This window comes from Nicotiana tabacum, chromosome 24 (genome assembly GCF_000715075.1).
Source record: "Nicotiana tabacum cultivar K326 chromosome 24, ASM71507v2, whole genome shotgun sequence".
Classification (NCBI taxonomy): domain Eukaryota; kingdom Viridiplantae; phylum Streptophyta; class Magnoliopsida; order Solanales; family Solanaceae; genus Nicotiana; species Nicotiana tabacum.
Window position 1 is genome coordinate 87,471,946 of NC_134103.1, and position 21,869 is coordinate 87,493,814.

A 21,869-nucleotide genomic window follows, 5' to 3' on the forward strand; every position below is an offset into this window, starting at 1 on the left:
CTTCAGGAAGCTTATTTACAACGGATTACTAAATGAACATCCATAATATAATATATTTATAACAGTATCACATATTCTTTAAAAGTAATAATTGTTGAATGAAGCAATCAAGTATTCTAAAAGACAACAGTAATATGAAATAGTAAAGCGTAAAAGAACAAAACTTTGAGTAAAGGTCTAACAACTCGTCTATAACTTTTTCTTTTAGTTTTGGTCAGGTTTGTTTCCCAATTCATCTTTCTTTTTCTTTTTCTCGATTTGCATTTCATCCTTTTCCTTTTGTCTTTTTTTATTTTATTTTTTTATTTTTTTTTATTCCGGAACGGATGAGTAAAGTGTTACTCCATCCGTTCACTTTAAGTTGTCCACTTTTGCCTTTATACTTCCTTTAAAAATAAATAAATGAAGTATGAATTTTACAATTTTATTTATAGTAATGATAGCATTTCCAAAAGTCTTGGAAAATAATTTGGGGATGAGTAGTTAATGATAAGGGTAAAACAGAAAAAAAATTATCTTTATCTTGATTTAGTATAATGGACAAGTAAAAGTGAAAATATAATTTTAATATAGTGGACAAGTAAAAATGAACGGAGTGAGTATGATTTTTCAAACAACTATTAAGTAGTATCAGTAAACTTTTGTTTTTCTTTCCTTTTACTAATAGCCATTAAAAATAAAATTTATACATTCGAAAAATTGAACAAAATTTTGAACATAAAATGACAAAGAAAACTAGAGTTGTTATATATTCCCTCAGTTTCAAATTAGATGAACTGCTTTTCTTTTTAGTCTATTCCAAAATAAATAATATATTTCTAAATTTGAAAATAACTCAACTTTAAACTGTTTATTTTACTCATTTTATCCTTAATGAGAAACTTTTATAACCACACAAATATCATGGCCCCACAAAACTTTTACCCCTTAAATTTTTAAGATCACAAGTTTAAAAAGTATTTAATATTTGATGATACTCCATGGTACAAAAAAGTACACAGCACATGTACATATTACATAATATATATACGTATTACATGAACAACTAATAACCAAAAATATAAGTTCTTATTAATTCTACTTCACCATCATTTTGGGTCTCTCTCTAAATAAATAAAATGTACTGAGACGTCGCAGAAATTTAGGTTTTGAATTTTTAAATTATGGGTTTAACGGGTTATGGTTAATAAGTTTTTTTAAATAATTATTTTATTAATTTGGTGGCTTTCCGTTAGGTGAAGAGTATTTTTAAAAAGTTTGGTTAACGGTAAGGATAGATATGTCCCGATAGTAGAAGGGATGGTACCTATAAACAATATACTAAATAGTTATATTTGCCCCTTTTCCCTTTATAAAAATACTGTTTGAATTATTGTCTATGAATTATATTGGAGTATCTTTATTTGAGTGGTTTACAAGCAACTAGCAAAGCAGACTTCAGAATAACTTTGTGAAGAATTTGGTGTAGAGGAAGAAAACTTTGTGAAAGACCAAAGCAACAATGACGGATCCTGTAATTGGTGCTACTGTTCAAGTTTTTCTTGAGAAGCTGCTTTCTCTCACTATTGAGGAAGTCAAAAGTTTAAGGAACTGCAAGAAAGATCTCAAAATGCTGAAAAAAACTGTAACGATGATACAAGCTTTCATTCATGATGCTGAAAGAAGACAAGTTGAGGATCAGTCTGTGGAAGAATGGCTCAAGATGCTTGAGAAAGTTGCTGAAGATGCTGAAAATGTGTTTGACGAATTCAGATATGAATCTCTCAAAGCAGAAGTTATGAAGATCCCGAACAAACCGATGAAACATGTCCGTAACTTCGTTTCTAATACAGTTTTAAAGTTTAAAATGTCTCGAAAAATCAACAACGTCAATGAAGAGTTGAGTGCTATCAATAAGTTAGCCAAAGACCTCGGTCTCCAAACCCCAAGAGGTCCTTCCCGGCAAATATTACCAGTTCGAGAAACAGATTCTGTGGTAGTTGCTTCTGAAGTTGTTGGTAGAGACAAGGATGTTGCTGAAATAAAGGAGAAGATGTTGAACATGAGTGAGGATGTTGTTCTGTGCACCATTCCCATAGTTGGTATGGGAGGCTCAGGGAAAACAACTGTCGCTAAGATAATTTTCAATGATGAACAGATCAAGCAACATTTTGAAAAGAGAGTTTGGTTGTGTCTACCTGAAATGTTAGAAACTAAGAGCTTTCTTGAATTGATGCTCGAATCATTGACAGAAAGGAAACTTGAGGTCCGAAGCAGGGATATAATAGTCAAGAAGCTACAAGATGAATTGGGAGGGAAGAAGTATTTGCTTGTCCTGGATGATTTGTGGCATGTCGACCCTACATTGTGGCATGAGTTTGAGGACACTCTGAGAGGAATAAATACATTCAGAGGAAACTGCATTCTTGTGACTACTCGTAGGGATCAGGTGGCATCCTCAGTAGCAGCAGATCCTCATAAGTTGAAAAATTTAACAAATGATCATTGTTGGTCCATTTTTAAACAAAGAGCATTTGTTGATGGGATGGTTCCTGAGGAATTAGTGAGCATGGGCAACAGGATTGTTGAAATGTGTAAAGGTCTACCATTGGCAGCAAGTGTGTTGGGAGGCCTCTTACGCAACAAAGAAAAACATGAATGGCAGGCAATTCTTGAGGGCAATCCCCTTGTTGCAGGTGAAGATGATAGTGGGGAAAGTAGCTTGAAGAAAATACTAAAACTCAGCTATTTTTATCTACCATCTCCGCATCTGAAAAAGTGTTTTGCCTACTTTGCAATGTTTCCAAAAGATTTTGAGTTTGAAAAGGACCAACTAATCCAATTCTGGATGGCAGAAGGATATCTTCATCCATGTCAAAAGACCACTGTGATGGAAGACGTTGGTAACAAGTTTTTTGAACTTTTGTTGGAAAATTCCTTGCTGCAAGATGTTAAGCTAGATGAGCACAACAATATAACACACTGTAAGATGCATGATCTTGTGCATGATTTGGCTGAAGATATTTTAAAATCTAAACTATTTGATGGTGGAGATAATCTTTCTCAAGTTCGATACTTTGGATGGAACTCACCAAGAGATCAAATAGAGAAGATTAATGAGCCTGGACGTTTATGCACGTTGTTCTGGAAAAGCAGTGATATGTCTGAAGATATGCTATTGAGCTTTCAGTTCTTGAGAGTTTTAAATTTGTCCCAGTCAGGCATCAAGGAGTTGTCAGCCTCAATCGGCAAGCTAATATACTTGAGATATCTTGATCTCTCTAGGACTAGTATCGACGCCTTACCCAACTCCATTTGCAAGCTCTACAATTTGCAAACACTTAGAGTCAATTACTGCAATGGCCTCAAGGGGTTTCCAGATGAGATGGAACACATGATAAGTTTGCGACACATATATTACGACTCTCATTGTCAGATACTTAACATGGGGAAATTGACTTGTCTTCAAACGCTACAGCATTTCAACGTGGGTGTAGAGAAAGGTCGTCGAATAGAAGAATTAGGTCATTTGAAAAACCTTAGAGATAAATTGACGATCAAGGGTCTGCAATTGGTCCGTAATAAAGAAGAAGCTGGAAGAGCATACCTACAGAAGAAACCAAATATCTACAAGTTGGCATATTTATGGTCTCATCGTGAACCAGAAGGATGTGAAAACAATGATGAGTATGTTTTGGATGGTCTTCAACCGCATCCTAACTTGAAAACCTTTGAAGTGAGGAGCTATTTGGGAAGTAGATTTCCTTCATGGTTCAATGAAGAATTTCTACCAAATTTGGTCAAGTTGAAATTAAGTGATTGCAAAAAGTGCAAAGAAATTCCATCGCTTGGCCAACTTAAATTCCTTCGGCATCTCGAGCTGGCAGAGTTCGATCAGCTGGAATGCATTGGGCCTACATTTTATGGTGTTGAGGTTAACAATAATGGATCGAGCAGCAATAACGCCAATATCCAAGTGTTCCCGTTACTCAAAGAACTGGTATTGTATTATATGCATAGCCTCATTGAGTGGAAGGGAGTGGAATTGATGCCAACAAGAGATGGTGGTAGAGACGGAGTTAGAGTAAGAATGTTTCCTGCGCTTGAGAAGTTGAGCATTAGCAACTGTCAGCGGTTAAAAAGTACTCCAAATCAATTTGAAATCCTACGTGAATTAAGCATTCACGGAGTTGACAGTGAAATGCCATTGTTGAACTTGTGCAGCAACTTGACATCTCTCGTAAAGCTTGCTGTCGGTGATGTGAAAGAGCTCACTTGTCTTCCAGATGAGATGTTACACAACAACAGTTTTTCTCTTCAGCATCTATCTGTCTCAAGTTGCGAAAAGTTTCGTGAATTGCCACAAAGTTTGTACAATCTCCATTCTCTTAAGAGCTTAGAGATTGGTGAGTGCACCAATTTCAGCTCCGTTCCTGTTCCCAGTGGAGAGAATCATTTGACTTCCCTCCAAAGTCTTATATTTTACAGTTGTGATAGATTGACCAGTTTACCAAGTGGAATGCTAGAGCATTGTCGGTCTCTGGAATTTTTGCGGGTCAACGACTGTGGCGACTTAGTTTCCTTGCCTTTGCGGGAAATGCCTTTACTTTCATATTTTAATATATTAGAATGTCCCAAATTGAATAGTGTATCCGCAGGGGGGCTTCACCATCTCACTAGGTTAAGGAAATTGGTAATTGGTCCTTGCTCAGATTTCGAGGCATTCCAATTGATGTTTAACGGCATTCAGCGCCTATCGTCCCTTCGTACATTGACAGTGTACGGACGTGTGAACTGGGTTTCTCTGCCCTATCAGCTTATGCAACTCTCTGCCCTAACAAGGATGGTAATATTTAATTTTGGAATCGAGTCCCTTCCTCAGAACCTTGACAACCTTACTTCTCTTGAAAGTTTAGCGTTTCACAGCTGCGAACGGCTACAACATGTCGACTTCTCAGGTGTCATGCCCAAATTACGGGGACTGGAGATCATTAATTGTCCATTGTTAGAAGCTCTGTCGGGTCGGCTCGTCAACCTTGTTTCTTTGGAAGCGTTATATTTATCAGACTGCAAAAAACTACAGCATCTGCCATCCGGAGATGATATGCAACGCCTCACCAAATTACGGCGCCTGGAAATTTATGCATGCCCACAATTACAAGAAAGTTGCACCAATCGGAGTGGCCCAAACTCCCAGTGGTCCAAGATTTCCCATATTCCAGAAATTTACATGGGGTAAAGAATTCAGAACTTAAGTAAGTCTCTATTTCACTTTCAGTTTCTGAGTCAATTTGTTTTCTTCTCTCCTCCATTCACCTTTAGTTTTTCCAAACTTTTCAATCCCCAAACTAATACACGAAAATTGTCTTTAGTTAGAGGACCATTTAGAACTTACGTAAGTTTATGTTTTTCTTTCTGTTTCTGAGTCAATTTTTTTTGTTTCTTCTTTTTCAATTGTTCCTCTCACCATTCTCCTTCGCTCTTTTATTGTTTTCCAAACTATTCATTCCCCAAACCGATACTACATGTTTACTATATTACTGAAGAATTCCAGAATTTTTTTTATATTAGTTTAATCCTTTTTCTTGCAATTATTTGACATCAAGAAAAATGCAAAAGTTATTAGTGAATTGCATTTGTGCTTTCCTTTCAGCATTTTGCTCTCTCACTTGAAACCAATTGTTGTTATTCTAACTCTTTCATCAAACCAGGAATGTCTACATTCTCAGACCAGTGTTACATTAATTCAATCCTTTTTCTTCCTTATCAATGTTTTTTTAAAAAAAAGAAATCAATCATTTTTCTTGTAATTAGTTGACATTAAGCAAAATGCAAAATTATCAGTGAATTGGATCTGTGCTTTCCCTTCAGTTTTCTTCCTCTTGAAACTGTTGAACCGGTTCGAACCAATTGTTGTTCTTCAAATTCTTCATCAAACAAAGAATATTTATATTTCTTTAAAGTTGTGGTTAAATTTAATTATGAAAATTTATGTTCTTTCTCATAGGTGACTAGATCAAATATCATGCTACAAGTTACAGAATCTGTGGTGAGTTGTCTAATTATTTGGTAAATATTACAGAATCTCTGAAATGAAAGGAACAATCTCGTCTCTTGATGAATATGTCCTCATGTGATACTTCAACTGCTTGTTGCAAAATAAAAACCTCCTTTTGTTTTTGGCTCGTTGGTCTTCTTTTCTATCTTTTCTCTTTTCTTTTAGGCAACTGCTTTTATTCCTTGTAATAGGAAATTAGCTTGTTTTTTAAGTTATTTTATGCACAGATAATTCGTGTAGCATTTTATAGCTTATAAATGAGTATTGGCATTTGGACCAGATAAATTATTTACTTTTTCAGTTTATCATTTGATGATTTCCGATAATATGACCCTCCCTGTTTACTAAGGATCCTTTCATTTTTCTTTGCCCGAGCTTCAGTCCATACAATTACATAGATGATAGGGGTGTTTATTGCATTCTCACAATATTTGAACTTCACCTATTTTCCTCATTTCTTTTGTTGTATTAATGTCTGACCCTCCTCTCTCCCAACCTGTACAAAAGAAGAATCTCAGTATTTAGTCTATCTTTTCAGGTGCTATGGTGAAGATAATAAAGGATATGGGTGGTTGGAGGTTAATTTCACTGATGGTCATTTAACTATTTTCCAATTTCACTAAAGTCATTCAACTATTTTTTGTCACTTAAAAATAACTAAACTTTATCATTGTCACTTAAGCAGACAAAAATAATAAGGCTAATAAGAATCTATTTTCACAAACTACCATTCCATTAATTTCAAAATGTTTCTTATTAAGCAACACTAGCATACAAATAACATGCTTAGTAAGCAACACATGCAATTAAAGTGCATAATAAAAATTGTCAATAGACATGCAATTACAGACAGAAGATGTTGGGATATAGAACATTTTAGCTTCAGTAGAGTTATAAAATGACCCAGATAGGGCATACAAACAAAATAAGAATTTTCTAGCATAGATTATTTTAGTATAGAATAATTATGAATGTGCATTATGAAATAGAAAAGGCAAAAACTTTGTAGTATAGGATAATCATTTTAAACTAATGTGAAGTTTTATTTATTTATTTATTTTTTGGAAAAGGATTTTGGGTCAAATCATATTAAGGGAGACATGGATCTAAAGTGGGTATTACCTATTTAAGCTTATGTGACATTTATTTTTGGATTTTTCTTATTAAATTTTATGCCATGTCATATTTATGGTAGATGTTTGAGGGAAAATAATTTTTAAGTGACAATGATAAAGTTTTGTTACTTTTAAGTGACAAAAAATAGTTGAATGACTTTAGTGAAATTGGAAGATAGTTCAATGACCATCAGTGAAATTAACCCGGGTGGTTGGTGCCTACTACTACTAATTAGTTTAGTAGAAAAATAATATTTTTTTATTATCTTGGACCCACCCCACACTTAAACCTTTGTTCGTTCTCGAACAAACCACAACTATAATAGATGAAACAAAATTAAGCTCCTACTATTCAAAGCACACTATCCTTATGTCCATGGTTGATAGCAACAACTAAACTTTAGCATATGCAATCTCTTATACTTCCCTTTATTTATGCCATTCTTTAGAAATATTCACTACAAAGACAACTAGCTTATAACAATCCTAACCTCCAAAACTGACTTAATGTCACAATGCTCTCATGGCTTGAACACTCAACGTCGTAGAGAAGTCTAATAATATTACCTATCCCTCATAAAACCATATGCCCTCACAACAAAAACAAAAGAAGTAAGTTGAATCTACACACTTAAACCAAATGCTCAAATATATTTTAAGGACTCATATATATCAAAGAAAATCTCTCACTCTCACAAAAGAAGTCACATGCATGCAATTGGTACCATAGGCTTGCCCTTAATGTAAATCTGTACTACTGTAAGCTCACTCGGTCTAAAATTAATTAGGACTTTTTCATGATTATAATGTGGGCTAAGAGACGGGAAGGATATATTTAGGAATAATGGCTATTCCTCCTAAGAACTTTAACACATCACATAATCAACTGTAGGCGCAAATTCTTCAATCCAAATTTTAATTTCACAACTAAAATTATCCCTAACAACGTTCCCTCTTTCTTTAGGCGCTACTTTAATTCATACCCACTAGCAGGAACAATATGTCAACTTATTCATCTATATTTTTTCTTCTTTTTTTTTTCCAGATTTTTTTCCTTTACAATTTTCGATAATGGTGTATTCTTTTACAAAACAAGTGCACATTTTTTTCTTTCATTGGTTCCACTCGAAAGCCACCCAAATTTTCTTCTTACTTCTTTTAGCGCTCATTTTACAATTAAAGTGCTTTAAGAGGTAAAAGGATCAAACCAATATCAATTAAGAACAAACGAGAATATGCTTGTAACGTGGGTGCCAAATAAAAGTCTATAGGCTCAAAATGGTTAACTAGGGAGGGATTTTATTTGTGATATGGATTAAGCTCAAAAAGAACAAAGACAACCTAAAATTATTTTTCAAACCGGGTATTGCCTAAAATTTCGCTTCGACTCACATACCGGGCAAGTTCTAGAGACATGGACTACACAAAAATCTCACTTCACACATGGCACATGACTCACTAAGGACGGTCTCATTCCGACTCTCAAACTAATACAAGTATTCACAGAGCCACAAGATATTAAGCATTAAGCACAAAGTGAACACAAGTCAAGAAAATGAGACATAGGCGTCACAAAACATGCTATCCAATTTATAAAGACATCATGATCAATTTCCAAACATAGGGAAGATACTACACATACCAAAACCTAATATGCTACTATCAAACAAGTCAAGGGCGCATAGGAATCTCATCTTTCCTCCATTTTTTCCTAAGACCTACTCTAAAAAAAATAAAAGAAAAGAAAAAACTATTACCCGGTTCAAACTACATCCCATGAAAAAAACCGAGGCACAAAGAAAAATCACGATAGATTATTACAACCTAAAGGAAACTAAAAGACATATTTTTGAATTTTTGTTTAGACTTTAATCCCTCAAAAAAACTGTCTAGGAGATCCATCGTCGGAAAAAGTTCAATTTTTTTAAATTTATTTTTTTCGATTTTTCTTTATTTAAGCTACTAAAATACTACACAACTATGAAAATAAAAAATAAGAAGCTAAAATCAAAATAAGAAGTTAACATTTTTACTAACATACTACTACTAATTATCTAGAGAAATTCTTCCACCCCATATTTAAAGGAGTGCAGTGTCCCCAATGCACAAATAAAGCAAAACAATAACAAGGGTTGACAAGAAACTCCCTGAAAGGCCAAAGGCCGGAGCAACAACAACTCACGGGGTGCTCAGACTTTTTCAAAGGATAGTACTTTGTGCGGGTACCTCACACTTAGTTCTCACCATCTATCTCGTTTTTGCACTATTCCAATGGCATTGCGGGTACTTCCTATGCTCATAATCCTAAAAAAAAAAAAGTACTAAAAAAATAATATAATAAAAACAAAATCAACAAAAATAAAAGAAAGCAGTAAAGTTGAGTTGCCTCCCAACAAGCGCCTAATTTAAGGTTGCGGCACGATGTGAACCACTTTTTCCTCCACATTGAACCAGTATGCGGCTATGCTCTAGTGGTGGGGCTACAAAAATAACCGGGCCAAGTAATAAATTTTTCACTCTGCACTTCTTTGCCTTTAGATGGAGAATGTAATTTTTGTTTTTTGGCACAACAAATTCAAGAATATAGGCAGTCTCATCCTCACCCTTTGACTCCCTCATAGGCTCAGATGACTCGATTATTATCTTACTATCTAAACATATTCTGGAAAAATGATTGGAATGGTGTCTAATGCGCCCTAACTCATGAATTGTACTACCATTTACATTCCCATATTTACATATACTAGAGTCTGCAAAAGTTATGTTATCTACTCTCTCACATGACTCTAGAGCACCCTTCTCAATATTGGTACCATCACGGGAAATATGGTCTAATGATTGGTATTTTCGTTTTAACTCCTCAATTTGGTCTAGAAGATTCTTTTCAGCTTCACACAACTCATCATTAAATTGTTGGGAGTTGCACGCATCAACCTTTGCACTCAAATCTGCATCCAAGCTGTGCAAAGCCAAGCCAAACTTGTCAATTTTTTGTGCAAGATCAACTCTCTCCTTGGACCAATAATTCACCAATTTTGTTAGAAGATAACGTCGTTCCACATATTCTCTTAATCGTGAATATCCGTCCCAATACCAACCCTTATTCCCATATTCAAATTCAGACATCCTAGCGTTCAGGTCACGACAAGCCCAAAAAGACGGGCCATAAAAGTCTTCCGTCAACCAAGTATCTTCATCAATAACCTTACTTCCGGATATTTCATCTCCAAATGTCATGTTGAGAGAATTATGAACACACTAATAGAAAAATCAAATTGTAATAAAAATAAAAATATTTACAAAAGGAAAAAATAAGCAAAACCTGTAAAGATAAAAGTAAAAGTCTAATCTAGAAAATAACTAAACAGGAAAATTAAAAACTTGAACAAAAATCAATTAAAAGCTTAACTTAGAGAAACAATCAAGAACTAAGTCCCCAACAATGGCGCCAAAAATTTGTTGATTTCCCAAGTACACACAAGTATACGTGGCCGTCAAGTAGTAAAGTGACTCGAAAGTCGGATGTTAAACCCACAAAGACTTAGATTAATCGTTAACTAAGAAAACTAAAGTCAATTAACTGTCCAAGATAATCAAAAGTTTGGTTTTCCGATTATAACTACTATTGCGAAATTTTAACACGTAATTAACTAAATTAATTAGGAGCAAGCGATTGTGGTTGGATTTTAATCAAATGAGATGAAGATTTCAGGGTTGTGGTTGGTTTGTCAATCCTATTAGGTTCGTAATTACACATGTTAATCCACATTATCTATGATTGATAGTTGACTAGATCGTTTATATAAATAGCATGTTTCCATAATACTATCTGTCTATCCATAATATATCAACCCTATATTCCTATGATCTTGAATCTATCATGAACGAATATAATACGGTATTCAACTAAGCAAGACTGTTAGGTATATTCCTCTCCTAACCGCGAAATCTTTTCCCGTGCCACGGTTCAGAAACAAGCTCTCTTTAATTCTACTCTAATCTAAACACGGCTTTCCCAAGCATAGCATAGATACTAAATGGAACTCAACTGCTGGCCAAATAATTAAGCAATTATGCACAGAATTAGAGAAATAACCAAAGATGATAACTCGAATTAACGGTAATGTAATTAATAAACTTCAATATTCATGACAACCACAATCCTAGAATGCGAAGTTTAGCTTCACATAGACATGGTATCAACACAACAATTCATCCAAAAAAATGTAAAGTTTACTAAGTTTGATGAAAGAAAGATGGAATCTGATGAATTCCGGCCTCCACGGCGGCTCTGCGCTCTCCCTTCGTCGAATTCTCCCTAAAAATGGTGTTTAAAGACTATTTATAGGTGTAGGAAAAAGGTCTAGACGAAATAATCAAATCCAAAACCAAAAAAGGAGACGAAATAGGCTTGAAATCCAGACCACGCGTGGCCACGCAAAACGAGCGAAGCATCTCGCGACAGGCCGTGCCTCGCGAGCTCAAACGCTAGGTAACAATCTCGCGTCGCCCGGAACATTTCCAATTCGTTGTTAGTGTGCTGCCAATTTACTCTTCCTCCAAAGTGGCTTTTGCCTAACTTTTCCTTTCCGGGTAGTGTCTTTGTCTCTCTTTCTTTAATTTCCCTTCATGCATTTCATCTCATTGCATCCTAATTGATCTTTATTTAACCCATTAACATAAGACAACTCCCCTTCCAATTAGTATGAACTCGTTTGAATGCTCCAACAAATAATTTTCTCCAATTTCGTTATTTTTGTTCCACAATCTCTAGTTAATGTACCTACATTATTTATTAACACCCAAAATAAGTATAAAACTCCATAATCAAACTAAGTTGGACATATTCAATATCAAATATAATCAAAAAGCGGTAAAAATGCAGGTAAATTAGTGTCAAAATATATGAAAATATGTCCAACATCACCTACTCTGCTTATTGGACCAAGATCTCCATGTAAGCTCCATCTAAATTAATCTCCTTTACTTTGTTTTTGTTGCTTACTTACCTCTATAAAGTTAGTCCATGGCAATCTATCCCAAACGATTCAAAAGTTTTGTTTGTTTTGCATGATTATCCTTCAAAAAAGAGTTTTATCACTTGATCCATGAATATTATACTCTTCATTACAAAGTATAGTGGAAGTTATTTAAGTGGAATGGTTCTTGGATAAAGACAAGTGCTCATTCTCATCAACTATAAAGAAGTATTTGATTGGGATAACATTGGCTTGTCACAACTGGTATAATCAGTTTCTTTTGCATAAGAGAAGGAGAAATCATCCTACTTACCTTTATCTCTTTTACTGTTTGTAGCAAATTGAAAACTCTCAAGGAACAATCCTAATCTCATATGTTGTAGGAATCTATATAAGTTTTATACTCAAAAATAATAATTTTTTATGTCTCTGCAATGCTGGTTTTATTTTCATGCTTTAGACAGTAGACTTTATTTTTATGTATGACACACTTCTCGGTATTTGCACTGCACAGGATAACTGCTCCTTTCATTATAACCTTCGTGATTGAAGGATTTCAATAAAGAAAGTTACAAAAGACTGCTATGTCATGAATCTTATAGCAAAGAGTACCTCATTGGCAGTATCTGTTTATCTTAACAGGTTTTGCTTTCTCCTAAAATTTCTCCTCCTTTTAATGGTGACTTGTAATGAGCTGCTTCTCCATTTTCCGTTTTCCAAAAATGACTTTTTACCATTTCCTGTGTTGCAGATTCATGGTTGAAACAACAGCATGTACTATGTCAAAATGGTAGACTGGAAAAGACTTCTCATAGATGTGACTCAGTGTCATGATTGGGAAGGGAAATTGCATTTCTTATAGGGTGCGGCCCTTCCCGGGACTCTGCCCGAATGCAGAATGCTTTGTGCATCAGGCTGCCCTTTTCTTTTTTTGATTTGCACTTGGCTGAAGCTGGATCAGTGACATTATTTCTTTGTATGTGGAAAATCCTGGACTAAGATTTGAGGCCAGTTCTGCACAGTGTACATGCTACACCTGCCTCTTCTTAATAAACAGAATTTCTGTATCCAGCAAACACTTTAAACTTGTAGCACTTATGTGCTGTATCATTGCATAGTTGATAGTTCTAAACTTACTGAACTCGCAGTGTTAATACCATTCAAAGGCAGAAAGAGGGAAGAATTGCAACTTATTCCAGTCATTTTAGTAGTCTACTCTACGCTCTGCTATGAAAATTTAATGTGCTCGAGTGTGGACTCGCCATCTTCTAGGAAAAGAGTGGAAAAATTTGGAGTTCAGCTTTCCCTTTTTGGAGGTGCCATTGTATTGAGTATCGACGTAGTCTGGATAAAGCTTTTCATACAAGTTATTCGTTGTTTTTATGATATAAATGACCTGCTAAGGAGAAAACATAGACAATAATTGGAATATATTCTTTTAGCTATCGTTGTGCGTGTCGCGTTGAATCTTTTAAAGTAATCCTAGTTCAAAATTGTCTTTTACGTGAACCTTTCCTGATTTATCATATTGGTGAAATCGTTTTTTAATCATATTGTGAAGAGGTGTACTAAGATAAGGCAATGAAAAGGGGAAAAAGAAGTTAATTAGCATGTACGAAGATGATCCTACTTCTTTTGGAGAAATGAACCAATAATATGAGTTGTGGACGGCACTTCAAGTACTTGTTGTCCTATTATTTCGGCTTTACTTCTTTTGATTTGGCTAACAATCTCCATGGTAACTTCCAATCCGCTTTTGGAGTCAGATATAGGGTTGATTTTCATTGAGGCAATCTTGGTGTTCTTGAACTTCGAAGAGAAGAGATGAGAAGTAGAGATTGTCCCACCGGACGCGTCAGAATTTGTAGACAATAAATTTGCATCAAGAAAACAAAATCAAGACCGAAAAATATTGCAACAATCGTAGTATTTGATTTCAAGTGATGGGATTACAATCTCTAGAATATCTCGAATCTAAAGAGATGTAGTCCTCTGATTCTTCTCCTCACGAACGATGGTTCAAGAGCTCGAGAGCTTGATCTTGAACTTGACGGATTTCAGATTTGTAGTGCGTCACGAACAATTTGAAGGTCGTCACGAACAATTTGAAGGTCGTCACGAACCAGGATTTGTTGTTGGGTTATCACGAACGGAAGATTTGAAGCCGCCCGCTTATGATTTGCGTTCGCCTTTGGGATTTGACCACATACGAAGATTACAGATGTGGATGAAGACCTTGATACTATTCTTCAAAGCATCTTTAGCCTTTTCTTCCGCTTACTTGATTGCTGTACTTTCAGCCTTGTGATTTCTTCTCCCCTCAAATGAGGGATGTGACCTCTATATATAGACACGTGGTGGAGTAGCCACCAAGAGAACCCTCATGGCTCATTGAGTTTTAACTATCTACAATATCATAATTTTCTTGTTTGTTCAAGTTTCTTTCTCTCACAAAAATATATATTTATAAAGACCCAAAGTTTTGCTCCCGAAAAACTATATCCCATTTATTTCCTCAAACTTAGTTTGTAAAAAAGGAAAAGCGAATTCCGTTTTCTTAAAAAGTTATGGAAATAGTAAATTGGGGAGTGCCCCTTGGTTTATGAAGCTTGGGATAAAAGAAAGAAAAAGGAAAATAGTCTTGGTCAATAATTCAATAAATTCCTAAATGGAAACTAAAAACTCTAATTCTAATCAACTTAGGAAACGCCAATAACTTTGCTTAAACAACAAGCTCACAACCTCTATAAATACAGTATGTACCATAAACTAGAGTTCACGCCTTCAAACCTAATTATACTAGTTACTACGTAGCTTAATTCTCTCATTAGTTTCTCTTTGATTGTATGGCGGCCTCCGTTTGCATCAGCCATCATTTGGTTGTCTTGGTATTACTCTTTTCCTGTCTGGTTGTTGTTTCGTCTTTTTCTCTTGCGAAAGAAGCCGTTTGTCCCTTTAATTCCATATACAGTTTCGGAGATTCTTCTTCATCAGCAGCTGATCATGTTGCTGCAACACTCAGTTTGCCTTCTCCACAACCATACACCCAACGAGGTACCGAGTTCTTCGAGTCTGGTCTCAGTTTTGCGACGCCCGGAGCAACCATCATGAAACCCTTTTTCTTCCTCAAGAATGGCATCCCACCGCCTCCACAGTCACATGACCTTTCTCAGATTTCTACCTTCATGAAGTTCTTCTATGAAGATTGCTTCTCTTTTCATGACTGCGGCAGAAACAATAAGGTTATTCCGAAGGCGCTCATCTTTATGGATCAACCCGGCATCAACGACTACAAGCATGCCTTCTTACATGGAAAATCTATTTCAGAGGCGTCCCATCTCGCGCCTGAAGTGGTGGAGACAATTAAGAATTCAATAGAAAGACTCATCAATGAAGCTGGAGCCAAAACTCTCATGATTTCTGGAATTCTACCCATGGGCTGCTTTCCTAGTTTTAGGACTCTGTTTCCCGAGGGCGATTCAATTGGAAAAAACAGATGCCACAGGGGACTTAATATGTTTTCAAAGCTTCACAATGATCACCTATGGCAAGCAATTCTGGAGCTGCGTTTGAAATATCCTGATGTTCACATCATATATGCAGATTACTACAAAGCATTCATCGCTGTTCTTAAAAACCACGCGTTTCTGGGATTCAAGACGAATAATTTGATGAAGGCATGTTGTGGCAGTGGCAACGCTCCATTCAACTTTGACGTGCAGAAGAAGTGCGGAGAGGAAGGGGTAGCTGTATGTTCTGATAGGGCTTCGTATTTACATTGGGATGGATTTCGATTGACACCTGAGGCTTTGGAGAACCTGATGGATACGTTGTTCAGCAAGAAAGGATTCGTATTCCCAGAATTGAAGGTTGGAGAAGAAACATCAGCAGCAGTAACAAGGCGTCATTTCAGGATTCATGCACGAGTTGGAGACATATCTTCTGTTATTAGGCATTTACTCTTCGTCTAAGCCAGTTTTCTGTATTCAATTCAATAGCATTGATTTTTTCCCTGATCTGTTTAGTTCAATGAGAGCAGGTTCATATAGCTTCTTACGTACAGGGGAATGCCCCTCTTTGCTTCTGTAATAATTAACTATTCTTTTGATTCATTATCAAATAAAAGTATCCTGATTTAATTCAAATATTTTTCTAGAGATGATTCGATGCTTATTATTTATTATCTGTTTATCCTGTTTTTATCTTTCAACCTTAATTTTAAGCCTGAGATTGACAAAAAGGGTTCAACTGTTTGTAAGAAACTTAGTATAAGATTGCTCTTCCCAATTGACCTGGTTAATACTTAATAGTAAGTAACCTGATAAGAATCCAATTATAATGAGAACAAAATACAATAAAAAAGAGTAGAAGGGAGACACTTCCTCACAAGGTTGGGCATTATACTGACTGAATCAAAGATCTTCAATTCTGATCAATCCAATTGTCCAGACCAATTGACTGCTGCTGTACAATTTGCCAAAAATAGTGATTTGCCCCTAACAAAAATAATTTCTTCAGTCAATTTGCAAATATCTAATTTTTTGTACATGTGGAAAATCCTGGACTAAGATATGTGTGGTAAATATACCCAAAAATGGATTCAATTCGTTGTTATAGACATTTGGATTACAGTTGTATGAATCAGCTTCACTTTGAGGCTTGAACTACCAAAAACAGAGCAAAATTAGGTCAGGATAAATAAATTTGAGATGAAAACATGAAGCACATAAAAGAGAGTGTCAATTCATGCGCAGTGTTATAACCCAAGCCAAAGGTGAACCTTTCACTACACAAAGTGGCAATCGACAATATCAAAATAGATAGAGAACTAAACAGAAAGGATAACAACTATGGCATCTGATCAGCGTCACACATAATTGTATATGTCAAGACCAAAAAAAGAGGTACTGTATTTACATTAACAATTTAAGTTATTCATTTTATAAGTTACCTGATTTTCTACGTTGAACGAAATTCTGAAAACCATTTCTCATGTCGTTCAACGTCCCCTGCTGAAACTGTAGGTTGTATTTTATCTATAGCTTCTAGGAAGTCATCCATCATAACTGGAATTTCCAAAATCTCAGCCTCGGATATGTTCTTAATCTCATCTGGGTTTTTTCCTGCTATCTTACGTCTCATCCCATTTAAAGAAGCATCTCTGCAGATATTTGTTAGATCGTCTCCACTGTAACCTTCTGTTCTTCGTGCCACTTGGTCAATATCCAGGCCAGGAGCTAACTGGCATTCATGTTGCAGATTATTAGTATCAACAAAATTTTCTGTAAAATCTCAAGGAGCAATAATAACCGGAAGCAAATTTACGGCGAGGTCTATGATTCAACTGGACACATTACTTTCTGCTCAAAATTTGTATGCAATGCGAAAACAATTAAAATTTACACATAATATGTTATCACGCTCAATTGGACCCACTAACTCTAAATCCTGGATTTGCCTTAGATGATTAGCAGTTGTCCGGCATATCTCATGAGCAGAGAAAATATTTGAGTTTGTTTTCAAGTCACGATGTAACAAAAGTTTATGTATAAACTTCATATATATTTCCATCATCACCCTTCCTTATCTTTCTAGTAACTTAAAAATTCTGTTGAGATATAACCAAAAGGTCTCTTATTATTAATTTCTTCTTTTTTGACATTTTTTTTCCTTTTATACCTCATAATATTTTGTTCCTGTGATCTTAATAATCACTGAACTATAATATGCAGCAACATAGTATAGCTTACTTACTAGCTAGTTCAAATATTATGTATATGCACATTTTCTTTGTAAGTCAAAAATTTCCAGTGTGATCAAAGTCATTCCCTTTTATTGACTTTGATCATCGAATCTATTCTTTGAGTAGATACATATGATGATAATAAAGCAAATGAACTTCTTCTTACAAGAAAACGAAGCACAGTAGTAATAAGACAAGAGCTTACCATGATTGATTTTAAGTTTATCTTTATCAGCTCCTTACGGCTCTTAAAATCAGGAAGCGGGATGTAAATCCCTTTTTCTAGCCGCCTCCTACAGTAGTACAGTAAATCACCAATTAGACAAGATTCAGAACTGGAACAGAACGCAAATCAGAGTAACAAAAGCAAATATTGACTAGGAAGTTGAGTAAATTTAACCTTAGTGCCTCATCAAGAGCCCAGGGGAAATTTGTTGCTGTCAAAACTGTCACCGGTTTGCCTGCAGTATTATTAGTGGAGTTGTTTAACCCACCTATCTGAAGTAGAAGTTCAGACTTCACTCTTCGGGATACTTCATGCTCTCCAGAAGCCCTAAGAAATAGGTTCAGAGTTGATGAAGTCTTACCACTAGAATTAGAACTAAGAAATTATAAGTTTAACACAGGCAAGAACTTAATTATGCTCAAATTAATGTTGATTGTTGAGCACATGCATAAATGTTAGTGCGAGATGTATGCAAACACAAGAGGTAGGTGAAGGAAAGAGGAGCAGGATGAAATATTTAGAGTTTAAAGTTTATGCATCAATGTTATAAAAATTATTTCACAATAATCAAGCTACTTATAATATAAATATCATAAATCTTTTTGATAAAACATTAATTTGTGACCTGATAAGATAATAACTAACATGCTATAGATATGATCTAGAAAATATCAGTTTAAAGTCACGGCGACCTCCAATTGCACTGCTCAGACGCATTAATTGTTAGCTTGATAAAAATCTCTGTGGTCGAAAAACATATACATGCATATGGATGGCATTATCAGTTCAGTGCAGACTAAGCTGCTCCAGTGAAACTAAAGTATGATTCAGTTTTGATAAAACATACAGCCTCTAATTTCCTTCCTGCTAGGTATTCTTCTAGGTTTTCAAATTTGTTTTAACCTTCTCTTCTCTCTGAAGTTCCTATGCAAAGCTTTGGACAAGTAGAGGCGCGTCACATATTTACTCGGTAAAAAAAAAAATCAAACTGGTCATGAAATTAATACTATACGGTACATCACCAATCAAGTCCTATTAGATGATTGAAATCTAGTTTCTAGAAGTCACAATGAGAAGTTTTATCACATATGGTAGACCCGAAACACACATCTATGCCTAGAAGTTTTATCACATATGGTGACGAAAACAAACCTTACACGACAGCAAGACAATGAGAAATATCCTCAGCTGTCACATGTATATGAAATCACTTTAGAAAGAACAGATTGCTTACCCTCTGGCACTGCAAAGAGAATCAATCTCATCAATGAAAATTGTACTTGGAGCACGAGCACGGGCAAGATCAAACAAGCACCGTACCAATCGTTCACTCTCACCGTACCATTTTGCACACAACGAAGAACAAGAAACATTCAGAAATGTTGTCCCACACTCTGTAGCAACAGCTTTGGCCAAGAGTGTTTTCCCTGTGCCAGGAGGACCAAACATAAGAACTCCTCTCCAAGGTCTCCTGATACCCTGCAAGTAACATTGAATATGTGAACTATGTAGAAGTTTCATAATAAGTATTCATTACTCTTTTATTAATGTGCCATGTAGTTACAACCTGTGCATAGCTGCAGCTCAAAAACTTATATATCAGCAACAAATTGCAACTTCCATTGGATCAAATTGTATCCTCGTTATTTGAAGACAAATATATGAGATAATTCAGGTTTCAACAGGAAAAACTATTCCTAGCTTATTTTCTTAATTATGTGCGAGGAGCATATCTATCTACCTCTGATGAACAGTTTGTTACAAGGCAAAAGAAAAGAATAAATGACGTGTGTTTGATATGACGGAAGTCATTTTCCTCCGACGAAAACATTTTTCGGAAAACAGAAACCTAACAAGTGTAAGTGGGAGTATTTTGATAAAAAATTGTAAGTAGTAAGATTAAATAATAATGTGCAAGTATTATTTGGAGTGATTAATATGAAGTTAAAGTTAACATAGTTATAAAGAAAATGACACCATTTCCACACTTTGGGAACACCAGAAAATGATGAAAGATATTTTCCTGAAATATAACTTCCGTTTTACCAAACACACACTAATCGTTCTTTAGTATGCTTATATTCAGAATCAACTATCTGCAGTACCTGGAAATATTGAGGCATCCACAATGGGAGTACCACTGCTTCCTGTAAAAGCCTCTTGCTTCATTCAGTCCTGCAATATCATCCCATCTGTGCTTCTGTAATTGTTCACCTGCCCAACAATGCCGATCCTTCCTCCCCCATAAAAATTTCATAAAAAGATCAAAATTTTTAACAAACAAAAAACAATTCAAGCTAGGGTGAAAGATTATTTAAGATTGGAGTCTCGCAAATACTTGCCTGAACTTGGTGTGTCGTTTTCTTCTTCTTCTCTATTGTCTTAGTGGGTGATAGACCGACCCTCTTTAAACACTATCCCAAATATAAAGATTAATTTGGGGTGGAAGTAAAGTCTTAATTAAAAGGCTAGAGACTCGACAAGGTCACGTTTTCGGTGCTCATAAATTAGGTTGAAGCCCACATAGAATAAACCTCGGGAACCAAATACAGCATAGTGGAAATGGCGGAGGTATTCCGACAGGATGTCCGGAATCCTTTTAATATTGTGATTCAATTCGGGTTCTACAGCGGTGATCCACGCCACCAGCTCCGTCAGGCAGAGATACCCATCTTTGTTAGCGTCGAACGTGTCGAAGAGTTTCTTCAACTTCTCCTTACTGATGGGGCATTTACGAGACACCATCATTCATCAAAATAACATAGTAATAATTTAACACTACTACAACAAGGGTGGGTAAATAAATAAAATTTGGGGCGGCTTGTAACTTACAGGCAGAAAATTTGGGGTCAAATTTCATCACGTAATGCAAACTGAATAAATTAAGTTAAAGCTTTACAAGGAGAAGGATTCTTCTCTATCATTTGCTTCCCTTTTTTATTCCTCCTTTTCCCCTTCTCTTTTCTTTTCTTTTCTTACTAGTACAATATTAATCTTATAGAATTATAATCTAATATATCATATTATAGAATTCAAATCGAGATAATTCCACGAAAAATAGAACAAAACTGACCAAAATTTTTTTAATATATTTTTCCTCTTTTTTTACAATAGTTTATTTAAAAATATATAGATATTTAATTATTTTTTAATTCAATTTCAAAAAGAGTGACTAATTATTAAGTAACCTAAATAATTTTATTCTAAAACTATTACATGTCTTTCTCATTTTACATGAAGTAAAAGACTTCCAGCTATAGCTACAACAAACTCTATTTCGAGATAACCATTTATATCCCATCTGTTATTGGTGAAATTGAGCATAGTTGTGAGTTGTGACGGAACCATTGAAAATTGAAACAGACAACGTAAATGGTAAGAGTTAAGCCCTTCAATTGCACTCAGCTTGCTGAAGAGATATTATTTCCAAATGCATCTTTAGGAAGAACCATAACTGAAGCTTTCGTCCCTACTACAAACTCACTCTCTCCATTCTTCCATGACACCACACTTGGAGATGCCAGATGGATAGTTGTTACCTTCATATACACATCATAATTAATTAAGGAACATATCATATCATCATATCATACTATATTACAAGCATAACACTTTTATGTGAAATTAGTTTACTAAAATATCCTTTAAAAATGGAATGACTAAATTACCCTCTAACCTACAAGTAAAATTGTTTAACATTGTAATTATGACCAATATTTTGGCTAATGGAGTCCATCTCACATAAGCATAAATATCTTTGCAAAGTGTA

General features: G+C 35.2%; 2 protein-coding genes and 1 pseudogene across 3 annotated transcripts; 2 read left to right on the forward strand and 1 right to left on the reverse strand.

The window, feature by feature from the left end:
• The first annotated feature begins 1,444 nt into the window (after positions 1-1,444).
• LOC107801424 (putative disease resistance protein RGA4) lies at positions 1,445-6,316 on the forward strand. Of its 2 annotated transcripts, none has more exons than XM_016624751.2 (2): positions 1,445-5,234; positions 5,987-6,316. In XM_016624751.2, exon 1 carries the CDS (start codon positions 1,502-1,504, stop codon positions 5,216-5,218), a length of 3,717 nt encoding a protein of 1,238 aa, XP_016480237.2. In that variant the 5' UTR covers positions 1,445-1,501; the 3' UTR covers positions 5,219-5,234; positions 5,987-6,316. The 2 variants fall into 2 exon arrangements, with proteins under 2 accessions (XP_016480237.2, XP_075104603.1); XM_075248502.1 differs by having other exon boundaries at positions 6,062-6,316.
• An 8,411-nt stretch (positions 6,317-14,727) lies between these two features.
• Positions 14,728-16,245, forward strand: LOC107801423 (GDSL esterase/lipase At5g03980-like). The gene has a single exon (XM_016624750.2). It carries the CDS (start codon positions 14,978-14,980, stop codon positions 16,100-16,102), a length of 1,125 nt encoding a protein of 374 aa, XP_016480236.1. The 5' UTR covers positions 14,728-14,977; the 3' UTR covers positions 16,103-16,245.
• A 137-nt stretch (positions 16,246-16,382) lies between these two features.
• On the reverse strand, positions 16,383-21,058 carry LOC107801427 (katanin p60 ATPase-containing subunit A1-like; annotated as a pseudogene).
• Between the last annotated feature and the right edge of the window lie 811 nt (positions 21,059-21,869).

Coding starts and splice junctions, on each gene's coding strand:
- LOC107801423 (XM_016624750.2), top strand. CDS start 14,978: ATGGCGGCCTCCGTTTGCATCAGCCATCATTTGGTTGTCTTGGTATTA.
- LOC107801424 (XM_016624751.2), top strand. CDS start 1,502: ATGACGGATCCTGTAATTGGTGCTACTGTTCAAGTTTTTCTTGAGAAG.